The 19984-nt window shown below is 43.2% G+C and overlaps 1 protein-coding gene across 3 annotated transcripts; it reads right to left on the bottom strand.

Annotated features, from left to right (window-relative positions):
• Positions 1-3445: 3445 nt before the first annotated feature.
• LOC115109531 (protein NEDD1-like) lies at positions 3446-19508 on the bottom strand. Of its 3 annotated transcripts, none has more exons than XM_029634516.2 (16): positions 19304-19508; positions 18248-18411; positions 17664-17758; positions 17438-17554; positions 17102-17242; positions 16663-16892; positions 16189-16393; positions 15385-15553; positions 15124-15234; positions 14932-14985; positions 14483-14584; positions 14013-14245; positions 8816-9005; positions 6777-6891; positions 5955-6021; positions 3446-4410 (listed from the first exon to the last, which is right to left on the bottom strand). In XM_029634516.2, exons 2-16 carry the CDS (start codon positions 18381-18383, stop codon positions 4306-4308), a joined length of 2070 nt encoding a protein of 689 aa, XP_029490376.1. In that variant the 5' UTR covers positions 18384-18411; positions 19304-19508; the 3' UTR covers positions 3446-4305. The 3 variants fall into 3 exon arrangements, with proteins under 3 accessions (XP_029490376.1, XP_029490375.1, XP_029490377.1); XM_029634515.2 differs by having other exon boundaries at positions 18248-18391; XM_029634517.2 differs by lacking the exon at positions 5955-6021 and having other exon boundaries at positions 18248-18391.
• Between the last annotated feature and the right edge of the window lie 476 nt (positions 19509-19984).

The raw sequence follows: 19984 nt of genomic DNA, 5'->3' as shown, positions 1-19984 counted from the left end.
CGACGTAAGACCTTTAACCAGTTGGATTTAGGGGGCGCTATGCATATAATTGACAGCTTTGGAAAGAGGACACTCTGACGTTTCCAAAACGGCAAAGATATTGTCTGTGAGTGCCACAGAACTGATGTTACAGGCGAAACCCAGATAAAAATCCAACCAGGAAGTGCCGCATTTTTTGAAACCGCCTCATGCCAATGACTCCTTATATGGCTGTGAATGAGCTTACGTTTTCCACGTTTTCCCCAAGGTGTCTACAGCATTGTGACGTCTTTTTAGGCATTTCCCTTGAAGAATGGCTGTAAGGGACCATATATGGCATGTGGTGACATTGTGTCTCCCGCAGAAAACCTTGCGTAAAATACTGAGCCATTTTTCCAGTCGCTTCTTATGAGAAACCAACTGCCTCGACGGATATATTGTCGAATATATTTGTTAAAAACACCTTGAGGATGGATCCTAAACAACATTCACCGTGTTTCTGTCGATACTATGGAGCAAATTTTGAAAAAAGTTTGGCGTTATAGTTGTAGCATTTTAGGGTCGATTTCTCAGCCAAGCATGATGAACAAACGGGAGCTATTTCACCTACAAAAATAATCTTTTTGGAAAAAAGGAACATTTGCTATCTAACTGGGAGTCTCCTGAGTGAAAGCATCTGAAGTTCTTCAAAGGTAAATTATTTAATTTGGTTGCTTTTCTTATTTTCGTGAAAATATTGCCTGCTGCCAGCAGAGCCTATCATAGCATTATGCCATGATTAACTTACACAAATACTTGTCTAGCGTTGGCTGTAATGCATATTTTGAAAATCTGAGATGACCGTGTTGTTAACAAAAGGCTAAGCTTGTGTTTGAATATATTTATTTCATTTCATTTGCGATTTTCATGAATAGGAAAAGTTTATAGGGGTATTTATGTCCGTTGCGTTATGCTAATGCGTTTGAGGCTATGATTACGCTCCCGGATACAGGTTTGCTCATCGCAAAAGGTTAAACAGGTCAACATTCAGAAGGCTGCAGGGCCAGACGGATTACCAGGACGTGTGCTCCGGGCATGTGCTGACCAACTAGTAAGTGTCTTCACTGTATTCTCAACATGTCCCTGATTGAGTCTGTAATACCAACATCTTTCAAGCAGACCACCATAGTCCCTGTGCCCAAGAACACAAGGGCAAACTGCCTAAATGACTACTGACCCGTAGCACTCATGTCCGTAGCCATGAAGTGCTTTGAAAGGCTGGTAACGGCTCACATCAACACCATTATCCCAGAAACCCTAGACTGACTCCAATTTGCATACCGTCCAAACAGATGATGCAATCTCTATTGCACTCCACACTGCCCTTTCCCACCTGGACAAAAGGAACACCTATGTGAGAATGCTATTCATTGACTACAGCTCAGCGTTCAACACCATAGTACCCTCAAAGCTCATCACTAAGCTAAGGATCCTGGGACTAAACACCTCCCTCTGCAACTGGATCCTGGATTTCCTGATGGGCCGTCCTCAGGTGGTGAGGGTAAGTAGCAACACATCTGCCACTCTGATCCTCAACAATGGAGCTCCCCAGGGGTGTGTGCTCAGTCCCCTCCTGTACTCCCTGTTCACCCACGACTGCATGGTCGGGCACGATTCCAACACCATCATTAAGTTTGCAGACGACACAACAGTGGTGTCCACATCACCAACAAACTAGAATGGTCCAAACACACCAAGACAGTCGTGACGAGGGCACGACAAAGCCTATTCACCCTCAGGAAACTAAAAAGATTTGGCATGGGTCCTGAGATCCTCAAAAGGTTCTACAGCTGCAACATCGAGAGCAACCTGCCTGACTGGTTGCATCACTGCCTGGTACGGCAATTGTTCGGCCTCCGACCGCAAGGCACTACAGAGGGTAGTGCGTACGGCCCGGCCCAGTACATCACTGGGGCTAAGCTGCCTGCCATCCAGGACCTCTACACCAGGCGGGGTCAGAGGAAGCCCCTAAAAATTGTCAAAGACCCCAGCCACCGCAGTCATAGACTGTTCTCTCTACTACCGCATGGCAAGTGGTACCAGAGTGCCAAGTCTAGGACAAAAAGGCTTCTCAACAGTTTTTACCTCCATGCCATAAGACTACTGAACAGGTAATCAAATGGCTACCAGGACTATTTGCACTGTGTGCCCCCCCAACCCCTCTTTTACGCTGCTGCTACTCTGTTTATCATATATGCATAGTCACTTTAACTATACATTCATGTAAATACTACCTCAATTGGCCCAACCAACCAGTGCTCCCGCACATTGGCTAACCCCTCTTTCATGCTACTGTTACTCTCTGTTAATTAGATATGCATAGTCACTTAAACCATATCTACATGTACATGCTACCTCAATCAGCCCGACTAACCGATGTCTATGTAGCCTATCTACTTTAATAGCCTCGCTACTGTTATTTTTCACTGTTTTTTTACCTGCCTATTGTTCACCCAATATCTTTCTTGCACTATTGGTTAGAGCCTGTAAGTAAGCAGTTCACTAAGGTCTACACCTGTTGTATTCGGCGCACGTGACAAATAAACTTTGATTTGACAAGGACTTTGTTGCAGGTGGAGATGATTATAAGATCTACAAATATGACTACAGCACTGGGGAACTCTGTAAAACCAACCCCAAAGACCAACAAGGTTTTCTAAGATTACTTAATTCTATTTTCCCATGTTTTTTTTAGTGTATACATATTTATATATATGCCCATATTGGTGTCTATCTGAAAGTATCATATTAATCAATGATGCGTAAAACCTCAATGGAATCTTCCATCTTTCTTTTGTGTAGTCATACAAGTGCCACTTTGGGCCAGTCCATCGTTCAAATCAGTATTTTTGAACTGTTCATTTTTTTAGAGAAAAAAAGTCTCAACTTAGCTACTTCAAATTTCTAGAATAACATCCATTTGAAATGGACCACAGGGACAGGTTAGTTGTCTGCCAGTGCTCACCTGGCAGCATGCCCTTCCACTGCGGTCTGCCACAGGCGGAGTGTTCCATCCTCCGAGCTGCTGGCATAGAGCTCCTCTATCAGTGTTCGCCCTATGGTCCGTGCTGGGACGTCCCTACCCTATGGAAGTTGACATTTTAAATGGGTAATGGTTAAGGACGTCCCAAGGATCCCAGATAGCACTGATCCTAAGGTTGCTTTTATTCCATTTTGATGATGTGGCCATGCAGTCTGATCTAGTTTTTCAATTCCTCCATTAGGAAGTATTTGGGCTCTAAGCATCAGATTTGTTTTAATCAATACTATTACAGATGTTTAAGTATTATTTTGTAAGTGTTGTTGCACCTGTATTTCATTGTTAAATTAAAGAATTAACATGCTGTCTCTTTATGGAACCATTCACGGTGCATTGTAACTGAAAACGTTCAACGGTCTCCTGCGTCACTCTGAAATCAGAATGAGATTGTATGCATATTGAGTATTTATTTTCCTATAAAAAATCTATAACAAAAGAAACTAAACTATGAGGAACAGAAACTTGGCGATGCAAGCACCCTTCATAGAGGGGAGCTTGGCACCACTTTGCTTACAATAAGAGAAATCGATGACCGATATGGCCTTTTCTTACTTAGTCCACAACAAACACTATCATGATTATGTCTTCCAACAAAGGCATGCCCTAATTTATCTTCAGTATTCCAGTAAAAGCCAAAAGACCCTATCAACTTCAACCATACTGAAGATAAGTATTTAAGGGCAATCCCAAGCTAATGCATCTTCCAATCCCTGGGTCCTTGCTGATCTCTCCTTCACAGATCTAAAAGGAATGAATAGGTATCAGCAATATTGTAACGGAGTTTGCATCATTACTTACACTTGTCCATTATATTAGATCCACTGGTGGAGTCAACAAGGACCTGCGAGAGGAGAGACCGGTTTTGAATTGGGGTAAAATAGTGCCATGCCATCACGGGCCAGTCCAGCATGATAACCACTGTGTCATACCTTGTGACTGATAAGATACTGGTCCAGCCCTTGGGTTACAACTAGTAAGGCACTTCTTAATTAATCCATTCCAAGGCCCTTGGCAAGTTTGACATGTACAAAATAAACTGGTGAGAATACAAAAAGGGTCCCTGCATGCCATGTAAAGAGACGGAGGGAATTAAACCAGGATACAAAAAAAGGCACATTTGGCCTTCAGAGTTCTGTCCCTGGCACGATTATTCCACATAGACCTTGAGCTCTGCGGAAGACTTTTGTCCGAGTTGAGAAGGGACAACAACTGCATCCAGGGGTGATTAACTCCATCAAGTCAACCTCTCAGTAACTGTCTCGGAGTCGCTTGTTCTCCTCCCTCAGCTTCTCGATCTCCTCCACCAGCGAGTCATTGACAGAGTACCTCTCGATCTGACCATGGATCTCGTTCTGAAAGGAAGCAAGGAACCAAGAGCAGGGTTTATACACATTTTGACAGAAGGAATAAAACAAAATATTATTGTTTAAATTATGATTTGTTAAAATTTTATTAACTTTATGGCCTTATTCGCCAGTGTTGTGCTAATTTTTTTGTGACTTGACGAAAACATTAATACATGCTAATAATGGCTAAACAGATAACTATAGGGTACAATATACAGTTGAAGTCAGAAGTTTACATACACCTTAGCCAAATACATTTAAACTCAGTTTCACTATTCCTGACATTTAATCCTAGTAAAAACGTCCTGTCTTAGGTCAGTTAAGATCAGCACTATTTTAAGAATGTGAAATGTCAGAATAATAGTAGAGAGAATGATTTATTTCAGCTTTTATTTCTTTCATCATATTCCCAGTGGGTCAGAAGCTTACATACACTCAATTAGTATTTGGTAGCATTGCCTTTAAATTGTTTAACTTGGGTCAAATGTTTTGGGTAGCCTTCCACAAGCTTCCCACAATAAATTGGGTGAATTTTGGCCCATTCCTCCTGACAAGAGCATGTGCAACTGAGTCAGGTTTGTAGGCCTCCTTGCTCACACACGGTTTTTCAGTTCTGCCCACACATTTTCTATAGGATTGAGGTCAGGGCTTTGTGATGGCCACTCTAATACCGTGACTTTGTTGTCCTTAAGCCATTTTGCCACAACTTTGGAAGAATGCTTGGGGTCATTGTCCATTTGGAAGCTTCTAATGCCATGACATCATTTTATGGAATTTTTAAAGCTGTTTAAAGGCAGTTAACTTAGTGCATGTAAACTTCTGACCCCTACTGGAATTGTGATACAGTGAATAAGTGAAATAATCTGTCTAAACAATTGTATGAAAATTTGCTTGTGTCATGCACAAAGTAGATGTCCTAACCGACTTGCCAAAACTATAGTTTGTTAACAAGAAATTTGTGGAGTGGTTGAAAAACGAGTTTTAATGACTCCAACCTAAGTGTATGTAAACTTACAACTTCAACTGTATGCTGGTTGTTAGCTTACATAACTGATGTGTATAATTGTAAGGGATACTTTTATGGATAATATTAACATTTACAGAGTGGGTGAGCGCCATTCAAGTGTATGCAAACTTCCGACTTCAACTGTATGCAAACTTCCGACTTCAACTGTATGTTTTGAATTGGCTGCCTCGCACATATGCAGGTGATTCACGCAAACACAGATGCCCTAAAGTGTCATTCGGATCCTGGTTGATATGTTGATTTTTATTTGATTGATAACCTTAAAAATTACATTAACAGAAATAATACAATGATTTTCTATGACGTTTCCAGGCCTGAAAAACCCCATTTTAAAATGCCATGACTTTTCCAGGATTTTCATGACAGTACGAACCCTGCAAGAGGTCGGTTTGGGAAATGGAACCACAATGCAGACTGGTTTAGCGTGTGCTTTTATCGGGGACTCAAGTGTGGTGTGGTGTGTAGTGGCCTATGTGTCACAGTGGACCCGTGTGGAGTTAGACCAGAGGGACACGTCACATACCAGCTGAATGTAGAACTGTTTGACCATCTCCACCTGGAGGTTCACTATGTCTCGGTGGCAGGTGTCCCTGTGGAGGAAACGGGGTTAGCCAAAAATCTACAAAACTATGTTAGGAATTTTATGAGTAATGACTAAACAATATCTACATTTTAAATAGAACTATAACTAATTAAACTCTACTCTGTTTTATTATATCTGATTAATAATGTTAATTCATAAGGAAGGGATTGTGTAGCATGAAACAGGGGGTAATTAAACATAATAAATACAATTTCAGCTAGGTTGGGGAGGAATGGATTGTGGGTTTTTAAGTAAGCAAAAAGGGTTGTTAACCTATGGTTGAACCAACTCAACTTAGCTCTGGGATGTTTAGATAAGGCAGCGAGTGTTTTCCTGGGTTTTCCATTATCTGGAACTGTCTTCTAAATAGTGATGGATAAAGGTGAAGATTCCAGAAGTTAATCTTCACAAGTGTGTGTCTGGAGTGAGCGAGCGAGGGGGTTGGAATAAACTTTTGAACCTGCTTTGTCCTGGTCGATAGGAGGAAGGACAGTTTATAACCTATGACGTCATATTTTGTATATAAACTGTTGTTCGTGGTTACATGGCAGCGAGCTCCGAGAATAAATACTAGTATCTAATTTTGATAAGACTGGTCTCTGTCTATTTTATGCAAATAGGAATCTTACAAATTCTTATAAAATATACTGAGTGAATTTAATTATAGGAATTATGAAATTCCAATGACACTATTGAACAGAGAAACGGTGCACAAGATGGTTCGGCAACTGTAAGTGATATGCTGTGAGAAGGTGCACCCACCGGAAGTCTTCCAGGGTCTCATGGATCTGCAGAGATGTGAGGGGAGCCCCTCCACCCTCTGTTCCAACAGCCTCCACTATTCTCTCGGATAACGAGGATGCCACTGCCAAAGACACTGACAGGGTATTTTTCATTAGTTTCGTCAACTCACTACCCCACACTGTACATGTAATGCTGTGCATACATAATTTCATATTTTACAATACTGAACAAAAATAGGAACGCAACATACACCAATTTCAAATATTTACAGTTCATAAATTATAGTTATAGTTCATAAGTAAATCAGTCAATTGAAATAAATAAATAAAGCCTTAATCTATGGATTTCACATGACTGGGAATACAGATATGCATCTGTTGGTCACAGAAAACTTTTCTTTTTAAGGTAGAGGTGTGGATCAGAAAACCAGTCAGTATCTGGTGTGACTACCATTTGCTTCGCATAGAGTTGATCAGGCTGTTGATTGTGGTCTGTGGAATACTGGATATAGCCTCACTACTGTTATTTTACTTTTCTTTTTTTTTCTTTATATTGTTCCCCTAATACCTATTTTTTAGTTAAAAACTGCACTGTTGGTTAAGGCCTGTAAGTAAGCATTTCACGGTTGTATTTAGTGCATGTGACAAATAAACTGATTTGACGTCCCACTCCGCTTCAATGGCTGTGCGATGTTGCTAAAATTGTCAAGAACTGGAACAGACTGCAGTACATGTAAATACAGAGCATCCCAAACATGCTCAATTAGTAACATGTCTGGTGAGTATGCAGGAACATTTTCAGCTTCCAGGAATTGTGTATAGATCCTTGCGACATAGGGCCGTGCATTATCATGCTGAAACATGAGGTGATGGCGGAAGATGAATTGAATGGCACGACAATGAACCTCAGGACCTCGTCACGGTATCTCTGTGCATTAAAATTGCCATCAATTAAATGCAATTGTGTTTGTGATCCGTAGTCTATGCCTGCCCATATCATATAACCCCACCGTCACCATGGGGCACTCTGTTCACAACGGTGACATCAGCAAACCGCTAGCCCACACAACACTATACACGTGGTCTGCAGTTGTGGGGCCGGTTGGACATACTGCCAAATTCTGAAAAATGACGGAGGCAACTTATGGTAGGGAAATTAACATTCAATTATCTGGAATCAGCTCTGGTGGATATTCCTTAATTGCTCTTTTTTTCTCTTCGTGGTATCCAAATTTGGTAGTTACAGTCTTGTCTCATCGCTGCAACTCCTGTACGGACTCGGGAGAGGCGAAGGACGAGCCATGCGTCAGCCGAAACACGACCCAACCAAGCCGCACTGGTCCTTAACACAATGCCATCTTAACCCGGAAGCCAGCCACACCAATGTGTCAGAGGAAACACCGTACACCAGGCGACAGTGTCAGCGTGCATGCACCCAGGCCCACCACAGGAGTCGCTAGAGCACGATGGGACAAGGACATCCCTGCTGGGGACGCTGGGCCAATTGTGCGCCGCCCCACGGGGCTGCGACAGAGCTTGGACTCAAACCAGGACCTCTAATGGCACAGCTAGCACTGCAATGCAGTGTCTTAGACCACTGCGCCACTCGGGAGGCCTGGTGGACATTCCTGCAGTCAGCATGCCAATTGCACGCTCCCTCAAAAAGGAGACATCGGTGGCATAGTGTTGTGTGACAAAACTGCACTTTTTTGAGCGGTCTTTTACTTTCCTCAGCACAAGATACACCTGTGTAATGATCATGCTGTTTAATCAGCTTCTTGATAATCCATCAACCTGACAGGTGTGGCATACCTTGGCAAAGTAGAAATGCTCACTAACAGGGATATAAAAAACATTTTTGTGCATATGGAAAAATACTGGGGTCTTTTATTTCATCTCATGAAACATGGGACCAACACTTTACATGTTACGTTTATATTTTTGTTCTGTATAGTTATAATATAATAATATGATATAATACATGTTATGCTAAATTCATTGATATAGCATATTATCTACAGCTCTCACCCAAACAGACAAATAACAACACTAACTCACCTGGTACAATAATGGGCAGCACACCATTTAGGGGCGTGTTGTAGCTCAGCTGGGCCTGCAATTCATTTGTCCTCAGGCCGGGTTCAGTGGTGAAGAATGGCGGTGCTGGTTGGCTGTGTGAGGTCTGGGCTGATGACGTGAGCGTGGTTGGGCCTTCACCCTCCAGACTGGAACCACAGCCCTTCTCATACTGTCAGTCAAACAGACAACAGGTGAAGAGCAGCTTGAACATTGTCTCCAGTTTCAGTACTGCCTGGACCACAACTTGCTTAGAAGCCATTAAATCCTGCATCCATAGTGCTGACAAGGTACAAATCTGTCGTTCTGCCCCTGAACAGGCAGTTAACCCACTGTTCCTAGGCCGTCATTGAAAATAAGAATTTGTTCTTAACTGACTTGCCTGGTTAAATAAAGGTAAAATTTTTGAGAAGCCTTACAGTAGAAGCCAGGCATAAAATAATGCCTATTTTAGAGGGGGCTTGCTCTGGGAGACAACTTTCATCTGTATGAGAGGTTGACTATTGTGTACAATGCCTTCATAAAGCATTCACACCCCTTGACTTTTCCCACATTTTGTTGTGCTACAGCCTGAATTTAAAATTAGATTTGGTGACACTGGCCTACACACAATACCCTATAATGGCAAAGTGGAATTGTGTTTTTAGATTATTTTAAACAAATTAATTCAAAATGAAAAGCTGAAATGTCTTCAGTCAATAAGTATTCAACCCCTTTGTTATGGCGAGACAATCATTTCAGGAGTAAACATTTGCAGACATTGAATATCCCTTTGAGCATAGTGAAGTTATTAATTACACTTTGGATACATCCAGTCAATACAAAGATACAGGTGTTCTTCCTAACTCAGTTGCCAGAGAGGAGGGAAACCTCTCAGGGATTTCACCATGAGTCCAACAGTGACTTTAAACCGGTTACAGAGTTTAAAGCCTGTGACAGGAGAATACAATGTTGATCCATCCACAGTTATTACTCCACAATACTCATCTAATGAACAGAGTGAAAATGAAGCCTGTACAGAATAAAAAAGATTCCAAAATATGCGTCATGTTTGCAACAAGGCACTAAATCAAATCAAATTGTATTAGTCACATGCGCCGAATACAACAGGTTTAGACCTTACAGTGAAATGCTTGCTTACAAGCCCCTAACCGACAACGCAGTTTAAAAAAAATATGGATAAGAATAAGAGATAAAAGTAACAAGTAATTAAAGAGCAGCAGTAAAATGACAATAGCGAGACTATATACAGGGGGGTACCGATACTGTGTCAAGGTGCAGGGGCACAGTTGAGGTAGTACGTACATGTAGGCAAAGTTATTAAAGTGACTATGCATAGATGACAACAGAGAGTAGCAGTGGTGTAAAGAGGGGGAGAGGCAATGAAAATAGTCTGGGTAGCCATTTGACTAGATGTTCAGGAGTCATATGGCTTGGGAGTAAAAGCGGTTTAGAAGTCTCTTGGACCTAGACTTGGCCCTCCGGTACCAGAGAGAACAGTCTATGACTAGGGTGGCTTCCTCTGACACCGACTGGTATAGAGGTCCTGGATGGCAGGAAGCTTGGCCCCAGTGATGAACTGGGCTGTTCGCACTACCCTCTGTGGTGCCTTGCAGTCGAAGGCCGAGCAGTTGCCATACCAGGCAGTGATGCAACCAGTCATGCTCTCGATGGTGCAGCTGTAGAACCTTTTGAGGATCTGAGGACCCATGCCAAATCTTTCAGTCTCCTGAGGGGAATAGGCTTTGTTGTGCCCTCTTTACGACTGTCTTGGTGTGCTTGGACCATTCTAGTTTGTTGGTGATGTGGACACCAAGAAACTTGAAGCTCTGAACCTGCTCCACTGCAGCCCCGTCGATAAGAATGGGGGCGTGCTCGGTCCTCTTTTTCCTGTAGTCCACAATACTCTCCTTAGTCTTGATCATGTTGAGGGAAAGGTTGTTGTCCTGGCACCACACGGCCAGGTCTCTGACCTCCTCCTTATAAGCTGTCTTGTTGTTGTCGGTGATCAGGCCTAACACTGTTGTCATCGGAAAATGTAATGATGATGTTGGAGTCGTGCCTGGCTGTGGAGTCATGAGTGAACAGGGAGTACAGGATGGGACTGAGCACACACCCCTGAGGGGCCCCTGTGTTGAGGATCAGCGTTGCGGATGGGTTGTTACCTATCCTAATCACCTGGGTTGGCAGCCCGTCAGGAAGTCCAGGATCCAGTTGCATAGGGAGGTGTTTAGTCCCAGGGTCCTTAGCTTATTGATGAGCTTTGAGGGCACTATGGTGTTGAACGCTGAGCTGTAGTCAATGAAAAGCATTCTCACATAGGTGTTCCTTTTGTCCAGGTGGGAAAGGGCAGTGTGGAGTGCAACAGAGATCGCAACATCTGTAGATCTGTTGGGGCGGTATGCAAATTGGAGTGGGTCTAGGGTTTCTGGGATGATGGTGTTGATGTGAGCCATGACTAGCCTGTCAAAGCACTTCATGGCTACAGATGTGAGTGCTACAGGTCAGTAGTCATTTAGGAATGTTACTTTAGTGTTCTTGGGCACAGGCACTATGGTGGTCTGCTTAAAACATGTTGGCATTACGGACTCGGACAGGGAGTGGTTGAAAATGTCAGTGAAGACACTTGACAGTTGGTCAGCGCATGCTCGCAGTACACTACCTGGTAATCTGTCTGGTCCTGTGGCCTTGTGAATGTTGACCTGTTTAAAGGTCTTACTCACATCGGCTGTCTTCCCGGAACAGCTGGTGCTGTCATGCATGTTTCAGTGTTATTTGCCTCGAAGCGAGCATAGAAGTAGTTTAGCTCGTCTGGTACTCATGTCACTGGGCAGCTCTCGGCTGTGCTTCCCTTTGTTGTCTGTAATGGTTTGCCAGCCCTGCCACATAAGACGAGCATCGGAGCCGGTGTAGTACGATTCGATCTTAGTCCTATATTAACGCTTTGCCTGTTTGATGGTTCGCCGCAGCAGCTCTGGCCTGTAATCCATGGCTTCTAGTTGGGGTCACTGTGGGGACGACGTCATCAATGCACTTATTGATGAAGCCAATGACTGATGTGGTGTACTCCCCAATGCCATCGGAGGAATCCTGGAACATATTTGTCTGTGCTAACAAAACAGTCCTGTAGCTTAGCATCTGCTTCATCTGACCACTTTTTTAATCGATCTAGTCACTGTTGATTCCTACTTTAATTTTTGCTTGTACGCAGGAATCAGGAGGATAGAATTATGGTCAGATTTGCCAAATGGAGGGCGAGCTTTGTATGCGTCTCTGTGTGTGTAAAGGTGGTCCAGAGTTCTTTTCCCTCTGGTCGCACATGTGACATGCTGGTAGAAATTAGGTCAAACAGATTTAAGTTTCCCTGCATTAAAGTCCCCGGCCACTAGGAGCGTCGCCTCTGGGTGAACGTTTTCTTGTTAGCATTGAATGAGCTGTAATCCGCCATAAGCTATTTTAGTGCCAACCTCTGACTGTGGTGGTATGTAAACAGCTACGAAGAATACAGATGAAAACTCTCTCGGTAGGTAGTGTGGTCAACAGCTTATCATGAGATACTCTACCTCAAGCGAGCAATAGCTTGAGACTTCCTTAGGTATCGTGCACCAGCTGTTATTTACAAAAATACATAGTCCGCCGCCCCTTGTCTTACCAGACGCCGCTGTTCTTTCCTGCCGGTACATCGTATAACCAGATAGCTGTATGTTGATATTGTCGTCATTCAGCCACGTGAAGCATAAGATGTTACAGTTTTTAATGTTCCACTGGTAGTTTAATCTTCCGCGTAACTCATCGATTTTATTCTCCAAGGATTGTACGTTTGCTAGCAGAATGGAGGGAAGTGGGGGTTTATTCGAACACCTACGAATTATCAGATGGCAGCCGCCCTTCGGCCCCTCTTTTGCCGCCTCCTCTTCATACAGATCACTGGGACCGGGTCCTGTTCCAGAGGAAGCGGTATATCCTTCGCGTCGGGCTTGTCAGAGTCGTGAAAGGGAAAAAAAGGATTCTGCCAGTCCGTGGTGAGTAATAGCAGTCCTGATGTCTAGACGCTATTTTCGGTCAAAAGAGACGGTAGCGGCAACATTATGTACAAAATAAGTAACGAACAATGCAAATAAACACAATCTGTTGGGGGCACGTAAAACGTCTGCCGGTGCCATCTAACACTGCAAAAAATAAAGCAATTATACAGCAATTAACTATTTGTTCTGAAAACAAAGGGTTATGGTTGGGGCAAATCCAATACATTACTCAGTACCACTCTCCGTATTTTCAAGCAGTGGTGGCTGCATCATGTTATGGATTAGCTTGTAATCATTAAGGACTGGGGAGTTTTTCCAGGATAAAAAAAAGATACGGAATGGAGCTAAGCACAGGTAAAATCGTAGAGGAAAACCTGGTTCAGTCAGCTTTCCACCAGACACAGGGAGATGAATTCACTTTTCAGCAGGACAATAACCTAAAACACAAAGCGAAATCTACACTGGAGTTGCTTACCAAGACAGAGAATGTTCCTGAGTGGCCGAGTTACAGTTGACTTAAATCTACGCCAAGACCTGAAAATGGTTGTCTAGCAATGATCAACAACAAATGACAGAGCTTGAAGACTTCTCAAAATAATAAAATGGGCAAATGTTGCACAATCCAGGTGTGGAAAGCCCTTAGAGACTTGCACCTTTGGCATTGATTACAGCTGTTTCTACAATGTATTGACTCGGATGTGAATACTTGGGTAAATTAGATATTTCTGTATTTAATTTCCAATAAATGTACAAACATTTCTACAAACATGTTGTTTCACTGTCATTGAGTATTGTGTGTAAAAAAATATATCTTTAATCCATTTTGAATTCAGGCTGTAACACCAAAATGTGGAATAAGTCAAGGGGTATGAATACTTTCTGAAGGCACTGCACATTTTGACAGGAAAAACAGAGACTAAATCAGGAGTTTCATTTCTGGTTCTGGGGCTTCCCTGATTGGCACCTTTTTGTTCCAGCCCAACACTATCACATTTGATTCAAGTAATGAACGTCCTTAAGTATTTGTATCAGGTCTGATCGTGTTGGGCTGGGAAGACCCCAGGACAATAATTGAATACTCCTGGTTCAAATGGTCTGTGTCAGCATTCCAAGTTGGTCATGGTACAACAGCTGATTGAATAAAGTAGACTGACCCTTTTTGAGTCCTGTGTGTCTGTCTGAGCTGGTGCAGGAGGCATGGCTAGCTCCTCTTTGATTGGTGAAGGGGTCTGGAAAACACGCAGGGGGCTGTAACAGCAACCTCCTCCAAGGGTGCCCAGGGGAGTCTTGTGGTGTGGGGGACCACCAGAGTAGGTAGGGAGGAAGTCCAGATTGTTTCCTTTCTTCCCATTTGATTCATCTGCAGTCATTCCATGAGTTTTGTAATCTGCAAAGATCAAGTTAATCAATGGCGTTACCGTACCTATAGACTTCCAGTCATTACGCTAATACTAGTTAAGTGTCGGCTCACGAAACTACCGATAACTTCCTCCATACTGCAGGCAGAGGCATAAAAATGGTATCCTCAAGTTCATCTGACTCTGGGTAAGTAGAACAAAAGCTGTGAAGCTGTGCAGAACAATGTGAACTTTGAATGTCAAGAGACACACAAATAGAATCTCACCCTCTCTAACAGGAGAGAAAATGTCCAGACTGTTGCGTCCCACTTTGCTGAACTTCTCCATGCTTTGCTGCCCTTCTCTGGAGAACATATCCAAACTGATCGCTATGGTACATACAAACAACAGTCACAAATGTGGTCTCAATCATGTACACCAGTATATATGAGATGTACAGTGGACAGTGAACTTTATTGAATGTTTATAGCAGTGTTTCTCAATCAATTCCTGGATGAACCCCACATGGTGCACATTTTTGTTCTAGCCCAGCACTAACACACCCAATTCAACTACTAGCCAAGCCCTTGATTAGTTGCATCAGGTTTATTACAGAGGGATAATTGAAAAAGACGCATGTCTTCAACTCATGGTTAGCGGTGCAGGGTCCTCATGACCATTCATTCAACGAGAGAACTACTTGAACTGTAAAAGAGGACATGGCAAATACACCTACCTTTCCCTTTGATTCCACCAGAAGCATCACCACTCATCCCGTGGGCTTTGTAATCTAAAGACAAAGAAAACAAGCTGTCAGTTTGAAAAGAAAACAGGGAGGAGAGAGAGACTGACAACCAAATCTAAACTTGATATATCAGAGAGTAAGTTGAAACTAAATTGAAGAGTCAAAGACAAGTGTGGAGCTCACCGTCTTTTACGGGGGAGAAGATGTCCAGGCTGTTTCTACCCACGTTGCTGAACTTGTCCAGACTAGGCAGGCAGTCAACACCCAGCTGGCCCTCTGCCTCTCTGTGTGTGCCTACACACACACACACACACACAATCTGCTCTCTGGACCTCTAAGCTAAGGTTTGACTAGCACTGGTCTAGACCATGAATTGGAAATCGGCTGGTGTTTCAGGTCAGGATGTTGGCCAGAGTATATTTGAGGTACTAGAGTGAGTCTGACCTGTGCCCTGGGCTTGTCCATCCCCTCTTTCTACTGCATGGTGTGCAGGCAGGCTAGAGGGGGGATTGGAGCTGGGGGTAGTTACTGGTAGGTAGGTACTACCCAGCCTGGCTGAGATCCTCTTGCTTGTCTGGGCCCTGGAAGACTTGCTGGAAGCTATTTTACTGGACTAACAAGGGAAAAACCAAGGGACATGGTTAGCTTGCAAAGGTCAAGTTTAATTGATCTCAGGTAACACATGCCAGTTAAATACATACAAGCTACAATACTTTCTCTATTGAGATCTGTATTTAAGGTTTTAGAAGCATTTGGGTCCTTTATTAGTCAGGAGCCCATAGCCATACAATGCAGGCTTACAGTGCATGCTGTCAAGAAATAAACGCTGAACTGACAAAGTGCATTACTCTGGGCAAATGCTTACTGTAAAAACAAAAGGGCACAGCATTTCCCATCAAGTGAAATAGAACACTCAATACAAAAGCATTTATGTCACAATAAGTGTCAAACTATTTACATAAATTAAGGATTTTTATTTTTTTTAAGAGTTGGTTCCATACAACATGCACAACAGACCAAAGAAAACCCACATGGTCTTGGCGTGCCCCCTTGCGCAAACAAATGTCATCCCAAAATCTCAAAACCAGTGTCTTAGTCACAGCACAGCTGCAGTCCCTAACAAAAATAAAATTTGAACTCAGTTTAGGAAAATCCAATTCAGGGATTTTAAAGAGTGCGGTTTATTTTAAACTTTTCAAATCTTGTGACTGGAAATCATTTAAAAGTGGGCTGTGGTGTGTAGCCTACCTTGAGGTGTCTGCTCTGGGAACTCTGGAAGCGCAAGCTGGTGATGGAGGTCTTGTGTGCCGCGGCAGTCTTAGTAGGGGAGCTGAGGTTGCGCAGGTCGTACAGGTACAGTCTGCCCTGGGTGGAGCCCACTACCAGCCCTGCCCCATCTGGAGTGAAGTCAATGGCCGTCAACGGGGACTCCACACACATGTTGCGGAGAATACTGCGAGAGAGGCAGCGGAAACAAACAAACATCAACACTGTACTTGAAAGCACAAGAGCCAGTTCTAAAGTCCCCTTCGCGCTGTTGAAGAACTAATCACTAGTAAAGGACAGCATCATTGACAAATTACAAAATAATGTGAATGTGTTTTGACCCCCAAAAATTGCAACAACAAAGCTTGTAAAAAAATACCAAGGTAACAGGCTCTCTCTCAGTCAAACAGTATATCTCTAAACTTGTTTGGTCAATACTAAACCCCATGCTCTTACATCTTGCTGGAGGTGTCATAGCAGATGATCTTCTTGTCCAGGCCAACGGTGACAAAGAGCAGGTCGTTGGCAGGAGAGAAGGCCAGGCCTGAGGCGGGGGCCTTGTGGGCTCCATCGAACACGTGCAGCTCCTTCTGAGTGTTGGCGTCCCACAGGACCACCGAGCCGCTATCTGATACACTGCCCAGCAGGGAGCGCTTAACCACAGAGTACTTCAGGTCGTGGATGGGCTAAGGTGGGAGGAACGTAATTTTAGACCTGAGGCATTTTAATTGTTCCCAATTTTGTCATTGTCTTTTATCCTTCAGCCTCATATTGATTTGATGACCAGTAACAACCCCTAGCCCATACCACTCAGGCACTGGGATAGAATTGGCTAAGTATAAGCAAAGGGTCATGGTTACAGTGTTAAGTGTGTCAGGTCCAACAGAACACTCACTTGGTTGATGCCGTGTCCAAATGCATTACTGGACAGGTTGGTGGTGATGCTGTGCAGGATGATGTCACCACTGGTGGAGCCCGAGGCGATGTAGCTGTCACTGCCGTTGAAGGACACGCACGTCACCTCCTCTTTGTGGTCCTGGTGAGAGAGACATTTGAGGATGTAGATTGTGCCTTGAGTTCTTGAGCCTCTGTGCTAGTAATACAGGTAACTCTAAAATGCCTCGATATCTACACCAAAAGCTTGGACCAGGTGTTCAGGTGAGATGTGTTTGAAATATAAGTACTAGAACATAGTTCCCATGGGTAGGGTCACAGGTAAGACTGAGGGTACCTTGAGGGTGCGATGAAGCCTCTTGGCCTTCAGGTCCCAGATGTTAACAGAGTTATCAAGCCCCCCACTCACTAGGTACTGGGACGTTGAGTTCAGACTCACACGTGTCTGCTTTTTCTGAGGACAAAAAAATATAATAATGTGACAACATGCGGGAGGGTAATGAATTAGAATGAAACTGAAAGAGTATTTTACTGGCCCTGGCTGTCAGGCCACATACACTCACCCCCTCTGCAAGCTCCACCACTGGGATAGGAGCGGACTTGAGACTGGATACCACCAGCTTGTCTCCTATACTGCTGGCACTTACAAGATACTGATCTGAGGAGTCAAGTCAAGGCAACTGACTGCATATTGTCATTTATGTCACGGAACAGAACTGGGTAGATGATAAAAATGACCTAAAAAATCAATTGTTTACATGAAGGTGTGGGGGCTGCTCATCACTATGGTTCAACTAGAATGTGACGAGAGCAAAGGGAAAACAAAAAATAATCCATTATAACAGCGGTACCGGAGTGCCAAGTCTAGGACAAAAAGGCTTCTCAACAGTTTTTACCCCCAAGCCATACTACCTCAATAAGCCTGACTAACAGGTATATAGCCTTGCTACTCTTTTTCAAATGTCTTTCTACTGTTGTTTTATTTCTTTACTTACCTACACACTTTTTTTTTGCACCATTGGTTAGAGCTTGTAAGTAAGCATTCCACTGTAAGGTTTACACCTGTTGTATTCGGCACACGTGACAAATAAACTTTGATTTGAACATAGGTACATGGACATACCCAGATGGTTAGTAAGAAGGATACTGTTGCTGCTCCAGCACACTTGGGCCACAGGGTGTGTAGCGCTGTGCGGGTTAAACTGTTCCAAAACTGTCATGGAGGCTGAGTCCCAGATCTTAACACAGTCACCCGACGACACCAGATGCGTCACCTCCTCCATAGCAACGGCTGCAGAGACACAAGGACCGCTGTGAGTGATGGCGCACACACACACCCCCGTTGTCAGATGGATGCAAAATTAGATGCGTTTACTGAGAAATAACGCTGCTGCCAAGAAGCAAAGATGTTTTGAGCTTGCAGTGGGTGTATTTTCTCTGCAGTGAGACTGACATGACAAAGACCCCGAGTATGCAATTGATAGAGAACTACCTCCCATCTAGAGAGAAAGCCCATGTTAAGAGAATTATTTCACAACAAATTTTCAGAGAAGCGAAAACAACGTTAATGACGTAGCTAATAAATGAGCAAGCTATACAGAAGAAATGCATAATAAAAAAAAGTGCAAATTACATTTCAATTGGTAACAGGCTATTTAGGTTAGCTAGCCCAAATGGAGATTTGAGCAAAGCTGAGAAAAGTTTATCAAACATTGCTACATGCACTATCAGCTAACAACTCAGCTTCTAGTCACGTTAGTTATATTTATCAAGCCACAAGAACATTAGCTAGCTAACACCATTAGCAAAACAGCTAGTTAACGTTAGCCAACTAAGCTCAAATGTAAACAGCTAGATAAGTTAGCCTGAATTGGCAAGCGAGTTGGTGGTTCTTTTGACTATTCAAAATTATCAAAACGTACAACAAAGCTGCTGTAAACACCTAAGTTAAATGGATAACTAGTGAACCTACTAAGGTTAATTAACTAGTTAACCACAGGTAGCTAACGTTAGCTAGTTAGTTGAGACTACTTCTGCGAAGAAAGAGTAGCTAGCATGTAAACGTTAGCCAGTGGCTAAATTTGATCAAGTTGCTAGCTAGCAAACGTTAGATTAGCTAAATAAAGTTTAAAGTACAGGGTTTGGTTATACTATCTAGCTAAAGTCATTAGTCAATGCGAGCTTGTCAATTCATGGCACTCACTTGTTCCTGATTTCCTTGTGAAATTGTCCTATGAATTGTCGGACGAAAGACTGGAATTGTCACAAACAATTTCAATAGTGTGCAATTGCAACCCGCAATTGGCGGCGATCCTGCATGTGGGCATTCCTGCATTTGCAGCCAGGACAGCGGCCCCCCTAAATCCCCAGGGCTCCAGTTGGGAAGCAAGCCATCTCATGTATACAGAGGACACTGGCGGTACTGCAGTTTAACTGACGCCGAGCCCAGAAAGACAACTCATAGACGCTCCCATAGAGAACTCCATTCCACATCAGGTAACTGATGGAAGCAGTAAAATTATATATTAAAAAACACACAGATAAAATACACCTTATGGAACAGCGGGGGACTGTGAAGCAACACAAACATAGGCAAAGACACATGCATACACATACGCACTATACACAGGTACACATGGATTTTGTATGTGGTTGTGGTGGAGTAGGGGCCTGAGGGCACACAGTGTGTTTTGACATCTGTAAATGTATTGTAATGTTTTTGAAATTGTATAAACTGCCTTAATTTTGCTGGATCCCAGGAAGAGTAGCTGCTGCCTTGGCAGCAGGTAATGGTGATCCATAATAAGTTAAGAATTATTCAGACTGTGTTGTTTGTAACTACCCTGGTAGGTTGGCTGACAACCTGAATCAGGTTGCAGGCACT

The sequence above is a fragment of the Oncorhynchus nerka genome, linkage group LG25 (assembly GCF_034236695.1).
Source record: "Oncorhynchus nerka isolate Pitt River linkage group LG25, Oner_Uvic_2.0, whole genome shotgun sequence".
Classification (NCBI taxonomy): Eukaryota; Metazoa; Chordata; class Actinopteri; order Salmoniformes; family Salmonidae; genus Oncorhynchus; species Oncorhynchus nerka.
Note: the sequence above shows the minus strand (reverse complement) of the source record. Positions and strands in the feature narration are given on the sequence as shown.